We start from the raw sequence: 12,149 nt of genomic DNA, 5'->3' as shown, positions 1-12,149 counted from the left end.
TCACTTTATCTTCCCCCAAGTAGCAAAACAAGATCTGAAGGTTCAGCATCCCTGTCTCTATTTCCAAAGCATACGATACCAAATATGTATAGTGAATGCCAAAACCCTGCTTTCAAGTAAACTTCGAAATGATAATTGCAATAGATTATTTTCTTCAGAGGACCTCACAGTAAATCATGGTATTTAGAAAAAGGCTTTTACTATTTGCTGTTTGATGATTGTTTAACGAATCTACAATGTGATTTCTTTATTTATATTTTAATACCTGTCTCTTGTCACTTACTGGTTGCCAACTAATATGATATAAAATTAGTTCTTAACTGCCATGATGTGTCAAATCAGATATCGCTAAGTATTACATTGCTAAAATTGGTGTATATAGTGCAATCTTAGAAAAATTATTTTAAAATATACATGTATGTTTGTATTACTTAACACCATATTTTCCATAAATTAAACAGAATATGATGTTCAGGCTATAGTTTACATTTAACAGAAATTACTCATTAGTGGTGTTTTCATATCCTTCGTATCACTACTTTTACAGAGAATGTAAACTGTGGTCCAAGGGAAAACAAATGCATTGTATTACAGATGCCATCTTAACGTTGCATAATGAAAAAGATGGTCTCGGCTTTAACATTTCCAACCATGGTTTTCTAGTCCATTCATTCTTTTGTACACTTATCAAATATTATTGACCACAGAATATGCAATTAATATTTGGAAACAACTCAAAAATAAATTTACGGGTGAGAAAAATTCTATTATATGTTATAGAACAAATAGGAACATACATTAATGGTAATGGTAATAAATGGAAAGTATATTATATATATATATGTATATACTTTATATAGATATGTATATATAACTTTATTCCTGGTTTTGTTGTGTAATATTCATGTTTACATAGGTAAGGATTTTTAAATATTGATGATTACCTGTAAATGCTTCAATAAGTAAGCATAGATTGATTATCAAGGCAAATAATGATATTAAAAATTTACTGTCCTCCATCTATATATTATGAGAAATTTCAAAAAGATAACAGAAGTGGAAAGAATAATACAATGCACAAACTTATACCTTCTATCTTGGTTCTTATAGTAACAATTCGTTACATTTTTTCCTCTCTTTTCTCTCTTACACTTCTTACTATTCAATTTAAAGGTAAATTATAGATGCTATTTTAACAGTAAATACTTTAGATTATATTTCTTAAGAGCATATTAGTCTCCTCCATCATCTAATATCCTGTCCAAATTTCAGTTTACCTAACTGTCGCAAGAATATCTTTCCCTCTTGAACTAGGATCTAGTGTAAGCTCAAACATGGGAATTGGTACTGCTGATGACACTTGCTTGTAATAAAATGTTTTTAAGTTTCAAAAGCTGATATGTTTAACATATTAATTATATATCCCATTACACTAAACCAGTAGGTTTGCTACAGTTAAATTCCATCCAACCGTGTTTATCTTTTTTTCCTTGAAACCAGGGGAGATGCATTTTTCAGTAAATTTTAGGTGGAAATAAAGGAATTGAGTTATTGCTTGGTTGTATACACTACCTCAGTTTTCACCACATGCCTCTGACATATATTTATAGAAAAGGAATTTGAGGCCAGAGAGGCTAAAATATTTAAACCACATGATTAGTCAGTGGTAGAACTAGAGTTAAAAATCGAAGTTAATATAGTATTATACATTTTTCCGATGAAATGGTTGATTTCTTTTATATATGTATGGGGGAAGGGAGAGAAATATTTTTGTCACATTTGCTAAATTGAAAGAACATATGAACTGCAACTTTTCTGTTTTTTTTCTTTGCTAAAGTTAATTCTGATATTAATTTGAACTCCTTAAATATGCATTAACTGATAATGTCAAAACTGATAATGAAGTATCAGAGGGACACGCAGCCTGAGATAAAAAATATTTGCTGTAGATAAACCACATGTATAATAAGGAGGTAACTCTGTTCTAAAATTAAGTTTGTATTTTTTTTATGGTCGTTTTCAGAGTTTATTGAAGAGCAAGTGCTGTATTCTACAAAGATTGAATGAGTTTGCCAAATTGCAAGTGTCCTTTTTCAAAAGTTATCTGGCAAAATACATTAGTGAAAAAATAATTGACTTACTTCTCAAATGTGCCACTCATTCTGTCATTCTATAAGGGTTGATAATAAATATTACATTATTCACAGTGTAGCTTTTTGATTACTTAAGATCTTCAAGCCTTCATTATATTATGATGGAGTTTCTAGCTTCTTTCACAATCTCTAAAGAGGTAACTCAGATTAATACATTTCAGACTCAAGTTATTCTAGCAGGTCACACCTTGAGGGTCTATGTAATAGGACAAAGAAAAAACTTCATTGTACAATAAAGAAGCATGTCTTACATCTGCACTTAGACTCAGTTCATTTCTTTTGACCTCGCCAACACTGCAAGTTAGGTTCCCAGTGGTTTGACATGTATTTTGGGATGGATAATAAGCTATGGGTTCTTTAAATAAAATGTACATTTCTATTATTGGGGATTCCAACTCAGATTAAAAAATTCATCCTGATTTCCTTTTATTGGTCGATGTGGTCATTGTCTGGGGGAAGAACATTGTGTGAGCACTAATAAACACTGTTTACTATGGGCTGTTTCACCAATATTCCCCAAGCAGGCATACTGAGAATGGTTAATGTGTATAAGGCAACACGTTAATCACATGAACATCAACCTGGTATACACCTAGCACACAAAGATGCTGACTCAAACAAAAGTATTGATTTTTGTTTCTCTTTCTTGTTTCTTAATTTACACAGCTGATCACACCACCTCACTCCACCAAAGACATATCTGTTCACTTTCGTCCTTCTGCTCTTGGAGGAGCTGGTCATCAGACTTCTGTCACCTTCCACTGTGCTCAGGTACAATAGAGTATTCTTGGACCAAGACAAGTTAATTAAATTTTAAAGTCAATACACAAGTAAATCTAATTTGTCCACTTGACATCTTTGCAAGCAAAACACATTTATTGTAAATTATTATTTAAATGAACTTTTGAAAATACAGTATGCATTATGTATATGCAGGCATTTAAGAAGGCATTTTTAAATCCTTAGATCACTTGACTGAAAGAGAATATACACCCAGATTTAAAATGTAAGGACTTTAATGTAAATGCTAAATTGCTAGCATTTATGTTAATTTTCTGACTTGGATTTTCTTACTCAAATTTTCATGAACTTAAATATAAAACTGTATAAAATGTAATCTTGCAAGTGCTGTGTTATTTTTTTCACTGTTTTCATCTGAATAATAAAAATTTAAAAAAATATTTTTTAAGTATCTCTAGACTCGCTACATGCCATTCTAAGAATTATTTCAATTCATTGTCCAGAGTCCTATGGAAGAAGTATGGCCAACCCCATTATATGGATCAGGAATATGAGACACAGAAATTAAGACCAGGCAGCTAGTAGGAGGTCGAACTCAGACCTGAACCCAGGACATCTGGCTTCAACCCGTCTTCATGACTGTTCTTACAGCTACTGACAGAATGCCTAGGCATAACTCTCTTACTGCCAATGAAAATTTTTCATAAATTTTACAGTTATTATTATTTTTTACTTCTTCAGGTGTTGATGCGGGAGTAAAGTAAATCGAGGTATATACTTTATATCCTATGGGACACCAAGGAGCTTACAAAATCCTGCCATCTGGGAGGGAGTGAAATCAAATATAATACAGGGGTTCCTATGTCAGTGCAAGGCCTGTATGTAACTGAAGTACCCTCTTTTTCCCCCAAAATGTGTAATTTAGAAAAAAGTTTTTGAGGCTAATAAATTTTTTACATGATTACTGACTTATACATGACCTGAAGCAATACTATGGAAGTATGCTTGACTTTCAAAGATATTAAAGAAAACAGACAAACCAGTAATCCTTCTCATAAAGAAGGGCAGGTATAGTAGAGAGATTTTCGTTCACAAAAATAATTTTAACACAGCTGATCTTTTAAATCATTGCTTCATAGCAGGGTCAGGCCTTTCATCTTAATTCTTGGAGATAACTTAGTTGCTTGCATTTCTGGTGGAAATTACATCTACTCAAGGTGGTCTGGCACATCAGCAGGATAGTGATCAGTTCTCCATCTTAATAGATTTAGAAAATCCTAGCCTAGAGGCTGAACTCAAAATTCTTTATCAAATACAAAAGAACTCAAACAAGTAAGTAGTCCACTCAAACCTTTTTGTCAATCACTTTAACACTGGGGCTTGATTTCAGTCACTCTAAGCCTCTCCTTCCAAGTTGTAGCAAATCTCCAAGGCTTTATCTCTGGTTAGACTTAAGTCAGCAATTCATTCTTTTAGCTACTGAGTCCAGACCGCTTCAACCTTTTCAATGTGTTGCCCTAACCTTTGTGGTTTTTCTTGCCTTTTCTTTTTATTTTTTTGCCTTTAATTTTTTTTTCCTTTCTATCCCTGAATAATTCAGGTCTTCCTCTTCTTTTAATTCATCTAGTTGACATTCTTTGCAGGCAAAACTGGTTTATCCCAAAGTATTAATTGAATGAACTTTTGAAAATGCAGTATATATTATGTATGTGTAAGCATCTAAAGAAGATATTTTTAAGAAGAAAATTTTAGGGCTTACTTTTCTAAGTCTGAAAGTTTGCAATTAGGTTAACCACTAGGGAAAAACTCACACAGATTTCTGTCCCTCTCTTGATTTCACTGATAAATATATCTGAACTAACACACACAACTGAGTAGCTGATTAATCAAAAATCTAGTGTGGTGGTGCTTGTAGGATAAGTTTTAACTATTTCTGAATATGACTCTTTGCTGAACTTAAGGAAATGGCTAAGGTTTATTATTTGTTTCATTTGTTTCCAGTTTGTATCCATGTGAAGAACTCTGCATTGTAAAAAATCTAACTTTAGGCTAAAGTTGTTTGTATAGATTTTGAATCCTGAGATTAATTTGGTTAGGGCATCACAACTGCAAATATCATAAACTCATAATATCAGAATCTCTCAATGAGATTGTTACTGCATAACAGGATAAGAGGAACAATAGTAAGCAGTAAATGTGATAAACAGGCCTTCTCTGATATCAAACATTATGTTCTGAGATTTTCTCTTGGTTTTCAGTCATTTCATTTTTATTTTCAAATAGTTGCCATTATTTATTTCATTTATACTTGATGTGGGACTCACTGCATCTAAAGGTCAGAACAGTGAAAATAAAGGAAAAAGAGATAAAATCAGAGTGATTTTATTACCCAGCATGTATCTATGGTCCTTGCAGCCTGTGTCTATGGCAGACTCTCTTGATTCTTAGCAAGCTCGAATGCCCTTGAGCTCTACTCAGTGTGCAAGCCAGATCTACTGTCTTTTACCTCCACTTGTTTCTTCTTTCAGAAACATTGAGATTGGATCTTTAATTGTTTTACTCTGTCTCCTTTCAAAGAAGTTTGAGATGAAGATGGACTAAAAATGTTACCTTTTTTTTAATGCATATGTTCCCTGGGGTACTTTTTAATTTCCCTCTGTGAACCCAGGTGGATAATGTAAGCAATGCCAGGGTAATTGTTGGATACTAGTGTCCAGGAATGGTAGGAAATGGTTTAACTTAGAACCTCCAGTATTCCAGGCCACTTGGCAAAACACGAAAACATGACCTTCTTGTTTTTGTAGTTTGGCTTATTTCCAGTGGTTTAAATTAACCTAATTTCTGTCATCCATGCTTTATTTTATAAAATAGCCAAAAAGTAAGTAATTTACATAAAACAGTTGTTACTATAATTGAACCCTGACATTTGATTCCAGGCAGTCAATTACGTGTGATCAAGTTCAGACATCATAAGTGAAAATATAGTGAATTTATGCTTGTAGACTCTCTAACTAAAAGTAATACAGTCATTTGAAGACATATGCAGATAAAACTTGCCTTTTCATCCTCACTTACTGAGATAGAATTTTATAAATTTCCTGTCACCACCCATCCTACTTTGGAAACAAAGCAAGTTTCCCTCTTTTTATTGGAACTTAAGCTTAGAAACATCTATGTAGTTTGAGAGGTGATAAACTAGGACATTGTTCGCTGGTTTTTGGTTAATGACCTCGTCATTCATCGGTAACATTAGCAAAGTGTTCAATGTAGAACAGAGTCTCAAGGGACTTTTATTCCAAATGAATACAAACGGAACATTTTCAAACAGAGCTTTGCAGGCTTTTGAAACACAGATAAGAACAATGGCCACATTCAATCTTCTTCATATAATTTTTGAGCCATTTTTTCATATCATGTGATAAAACATACACTGTACTAGATGATGGGCGTAAATAATATGGCAATAAGTTGTATACACTTCTTTTTAATGGGACTGCAATCTGTGTCTCACCTTCTTTGCCTTCCTGTGATAAATATTTTGGAAACTTCATAGAGCATTTAGTACCCAGTTTGTTAGACAAATTGATTTTTTTAAAAATCTTGAGCAGAAATGCATGGCTTTCATTAAATTTTCTCTTTTATGTTATTATCAGTAACCTTGTATGTATTGAAATATGTTTAATATTTGAACATTGGCCTTTTGCCTTTTTTTCAGTGTAAAAACACATTGATTTTTCAATAAAATCAAAAGGAATTTGGAAAAGGAAGGAAAGATAAAAACAGTGCATGTTAAATATTAACAAAAAACTTATCTGCCAAAATTTTTATGTGTACTATATTTATTAAGTGGTACAAATAAAAAGTATGTAATTAGTACATATATGTTATGGATGTTTATCTTTATATAGTTTAAAGAATGGATATTCTACATCTCTGGAATAGGACTATTCCCCCAGCCTCTAGAAATAGAAAGAATGACCACATACCTTCGTCTTCAATCATCTGTTCTTATACCTTTCCAAAATCCCACCGAAGAAGATGTTTTAATCGATATCATACTAATAGGTAAGTTGTTTTTCTTTTACTTTACATATGTTATTTTGTAATTTTTTTAAAATTTATTTATTTTTGGCTGCGTTGGGTCTTCATTGCGGTGTGCGGGCTTCTCATTGCAGTGGCTTCTCTTATTGTGGAGCACAGTGTGCGGGCTTCGGTAGTTGTGGTGCACGGGCTTAGCTGCTCCACGGCATGTGGGATCTGCCCGGGCCAGGGCTTGAACCCGTGTCCCCTGCATTGGCAGGTGGATTCCTAACCACTGTGCCACGAGGGAAGCCCATTTTGTAATTATTAATCACACTTATTCTATTATAGAGTCCAAGCATTTTAGAGGTAGTGGACTCTTCAGGGATCTGTTAGTTCAACAACATCATTTTATTAAAGAGAAAGCATACATGTAAGAGATGAAGTATCATGGCCAAAATCACAACTCTAACTCCAGGATCAGAAATTAGGAATCTGTATACCAAGTCAAATTCTTCTAATTTTATCTGGAAAGCTGAATATGTAAGTCAGTAAATTTGTACAATTCTTATGATATCACTCAAATATGCCAATGTTTATTCCTCAAAGTTTATAAAAATTCCAGTGTTCTAATTTTGTTTCCTTTGCCCCTTTTCTATATAAATAGCGTATTTAGATTAAATTTTGGCTCCAACCAAGCTTGTTCCTTTTTTCGTGTCATATTGAAGATGCATGTTTTTAAATTCAGTTGTGTGAAATGTTTGATCACTTTGTATTAAATGACCAAATAATGTGGGTCTGAAATAAAAATCAACTCATTATAAGTTTTCTGAAACACATTTTAAATGTAATGTTGAACATTAATAATTTTAACTTTTCAACTATTTTTACTACTTTTACTAAAATTACAACTACTGCTACAACTACAGTGATCCATTTTATAAAGTTCAATTTCAGGGCTAAAAGGAACACATATGTTAAGGTTTTTTATATAAGTAACCAATTTATTCTCCTGAATGGTTATCCTGTTGCACTTCATGCTGCCATCAGGAGTATATTACAGACATAACTACTTATTTTCTTGAACCTTGTAAGCCCTGAGTATCATCATTCTCCTTAATTTCCAGCAGTCTCATTGTGGGAAAATTGTATCTTATCATCATTGCAAATTTTCTATTTTTTATTAATGCTGAAGCTGAACACTATCATTTACCTGTTAGAGTTCTCATCTTTCCTGATCATCTCTTCATGCTTGTGGTATGAAATAAGAAAAATTAAGAACATAATGTCATCTCATGTAAAATTCCCTTATGAATACTCTGGCTATGATGAGAAGGAGAGACATGCTGTTTAGTAAAACTTGACTGCAGGCTCAAGGAAGTCAGTATTTTAATGTGGAAGAGACTTGAGCATATATATAAGCAGAAGGAAGAAGCCAGGGTTGAGAAAGAGTTAAAGCTATAAAGGACATAGGGTTTAACCGATGGGCCAAGGCTCTGGGAGGACTGGTATCAGGGTTGAGTTAGAAGGAAGAGCTATGAACAGCAGGGGCATTTCTACTTTTGAACAGGTGGAGGTAAGCTAAAACAAATGTGAATGTAGATAAATTGTAGGTAGTAGAGGGGCTTTGGAATTAAGAGCAGTTGGATTTATATTTTCATCTGCTGAGAAAAGGAGATATAGTAAGAGATTTGAAGAGTGGCACAGTGGGTTGAAATAACTGCTGGAGGGAAAGGAAGATGGAACTGACAAAATTCAAATAGAAAAGGTATTGTATTTGGCTGGAATTGGAAAACACAAATTTAGGTAGGCGCCAAGAAAATATGTGTTTGTAAACTTTGTACCAGTTGTAGGGCTTAGAATTCCTGGTGTGGGAACACACAAGGCTGATTAATGGAACTTTCCAGGGAATGGAATTTTCAAGGCAGCTGCATAGCTATAAGAGTGTTATAAAAGCATATTGGGTCAATATTTTAACATTAAAATAAACTGAAATAATTTGTGGCTTCTTAATTTTCTTTAATTGGTCAAAAATTTTTTCTACTATGTAACAGGAAAAAAGAGTAAGCTTGATAATTAAAAATGTATTAGTCTCTTGTAGTTTAAAACAGTCTTTTTTAAGTAAACTCACTCTCTCGGGTGAATGTTTAGACTTTCAGGTTCTCCCCCTTCTTCCTTCAACCCATGGAGTCTGGGGAATAAGAAAGACGCTGACCTCTGATATCTTTCTCTCTTCCACTTTCTCCATTAGTTTATGAAAAGATTCCTCCTTTCCTTTTCTTGGTGATGGAGTCTCTCTGTCACTCTGTCATAACCTCCTCCTTCTTTCTTTTGTGGACTTATTTTTTTTTCTAGCCACCATGTACACGTCTTCTTGTAATCATATTTCTTGGCAACCTGGCCTCATAATTTGACCTGAATTGTTGAAGGGCCACAAGGAAATATGACTGACAAGAAGAATAAAAATATTTAACACATATGCCAAATATACTCATTAGAGAAAGTGCTACATTAATACCTTCTCATTTAAATATTTGTAAATGTCTTAAAATTATTTCATGATAGGACGATGGAATACCTTGCTGTCTTTCAAAAGAACATGTAAATGTTCCTGCAGATGCTACATAATTCACAGAATCCCCTTAGGAAGGTTGATAGGAAGACTCAATATAGCCCCAAGAGAGTAGTTGATGCGTGTGAGAGATCCCACAGTATTTCAGATCCTGCATTCCTCATCTCTCTTTCAGATAGATAGACAGACAGACTTTATAGATATTTAAGATATATAGATGAAGATATCTTTCAAAAGTCACTGTTTTTCCCAGAAGGCAACATTTTTAGAATTGTAAACTCATCATCAAAAACTTTTATATTGCCCAATTCTCTAACGTCTTTTCTTCTGCTATCTTGGCTATTTTCATTTTAATCACTTCTCTCAGATATATTGCCCTTTGATATTCAAATAATCTATTTATTATCTTTAATTAAATTCTATTTAATCTTTTAATTCTACTGTGTGTTATCTATACATTCTTTCAGTTGACCATTATGCAAGGAAAGGTATCAAAAATATTATATTTGAGGGATCTATTCATATCTGAATCTATGCCAACTTAAAAAAGTAATGAGATAGGGAGGCTAGAGAGGAGATGGCCTAAACACCTGGAGAATACTAGAGATGTGTCCAAAGCACACCATTAATGAGTCCCATGAGGACCAGAATGCTACAGAAAAGCTTTCAAATAGCGTAGAAAACTAGGATTTGTTATGCATCCACTATGTACCACACTTAAGCTCTATAAATGTGACTATACCCAATCTTTACAAAAAGACTCTTGGAGTTTTTTCAATGTGGAACCTGAGGCTTAGAAATTTCCTAAAGCCATGCAGTGGGTAAGTGATGGAACAGGTTCTTGAACTCATCTTCTCCAGGACCACCTCACTGTCTTTCTAAGTTGTCTGCTTACAGATGGTGCTTTAAAAGCCCCATACTGGATTAGCAGATGCAAACTATTATATATAGAATGGATAAACAACAAGGTCCTACCGTATAGCACAGGGAAGTATATTCAATATCCTGTGATAAGCCATAATGGAAAAGAATATGAAAAGAATGTATATATACGTATAACTGAATCACTGTGCTGTATAGCAGAAATTAACACAACATTGTAAATCAACTATAGTTCAATAAAATAAATTAAAAAAAAAAATAAAAGCCCCATACTGATAAGCCTCTAAAGAAAGGCACTTGCCCTTCTTTTTGCTTCCTCCCCCCGGATCTCAGGGAAAGAGGCCTCCCTGCATCCTATCAAAGGACCTCAAGAAATGCCCCTGACTACCACTCATTTCACATTTTTTCAGCTCTTCAGGACTCTCCTTTCTCTTTTTAACATTGCCATCAGACCCTAGCTCACATATGTTTGGATTTCCCATCTTGGCTGCCTTATTCGGCCAGGACATTTTCCCTTCCTCAGCGACTGGTATCCATGGACTCAATTCCCACAATCCTCTCTCGTCAGTAATTATGCCCTCCACCCCAGCCCCCTACTGTTAAGTTTCCTTCCTACTTAGCTGGAAGTAAAAGTGGAAACAGGGAAGGTAGCTGTGAATGGGAAGCAAGCATCTGAGTTGAAACATTAGAAATTAGGGCCCAGTGTATACATTAAGAATTTAAGGACCCATCTCTATTATATGTATGTGTGTGCCCTTGTTCATATAACCATATTCCACACCTGCTACTTTATATGCTTGCTAATGGCAGGGGTTATATTAACTCATAGATTTGCTTCTAACTAAATGAGTATTTCAGTGTTGGCATGTATATTGATAAAGCAGGAGTTGAATATTCAGTCACTGTTTATTGAGCATCTGTTTTGTGCTGAAAACTGTCATATGCACATTTCAAAGCTTCCTCATGTGTGGGATATACATACACACAAAAATTTATACACATTGTATTTTGATTTTGTGTGGTATTCTACTTGTGAAATATCACTATAGGTTATATACCTAAAAGTTGCATAAATGAATGAAGCAGTAATAGATGTATGCAGAGTAATTGTTTTGATTATTTCTGTTAAAGTAGCTGTAGTCTTGAGATTATTTGATCTTTTACTTAATACAAATTTAAATGCAATATTAGTGATTTGATTCAAATGTTTAAGTATAAGTGGATTCTTTTCCAGACATTAGTGGTTTTATTGAAGAGCAAAACAGAATAACAGCAGGGATAAAGGTGTGCATACCAGTTAACATATTAGTTTTACAAATATCAACTTCCATTCTGAGGGTTGATAAAATATAAACAAGGTACTCTGTTGAATTGTTGTTTACTCAGGTTGATTATGACCATGGTGTTCACTAGTAATATAGTAATAAAGTAAATAATATAACACAGTTACGATAAGTTAATCACACTTACGGGATGTGGAGAGGCAATACCCAGTGCATTTGATTTCACATGTTTGAATTAGTTTATGAAAATCTTGCCCTTGGAGGCCTCTGAATCTTATCTGAAGTACCTCCAGAGTTGAATAAATATTTATGTTAAATATGTAGTGATCATTGTACATTGCCAGTCAAGGTGTGCATAGCTTAATACATAAGAGAGATAAATAGGTGTAAGAAAAAGTCCCACGCTCTCAAAATCACTCCCAAATTTAGATAGTCTATTTAAATATTTGAATTAATAAACATCACTGGGAGATTTGAGATTGGTGGGCAGGAAAGTTG

General features: G+C 33.7%; 1 protein-coding gene across 1 annotated transcript in view; it reads left to right on the top strand.

Moving 5' to 3' along the window:
• Nucleotides 1-12,149, top strand: part of CFAP47 (cilia and flagella associated protein 47) — a 471,409-nt gene that overhangs the window by 375,326 nt on the left and 83,934 nt on the right. The window contains 2 exon segments of the mRNA XM_070044670.1: nucleotides 2,820-2,924; nucleotides 6,803-6,959. Of these exon segments, the coding sequence (XP_069900771.1) occupies nucleotides 2,820-2,924; nucleotides 6,803-6,959 (262 nt within the window).

The sequence above is a fragment of the Globicephala melas genome, chromosome X (genome assembly GCF_963455315.2).
Source record: "Globicephala melas chromosome X, mGloMel1.2, whole genome shotgun sequence".
Lineage (NCBI taxonomy): Eukaryota > Metazoa > Chordata > Mammalia > Artiodactyla > Delphinidae > Globicephala > Globicephala melas.
Note: the sequence above shows the minus strand (reverse complement) of the source record. Positions and strands in the feature narration are given on the sequence as shown.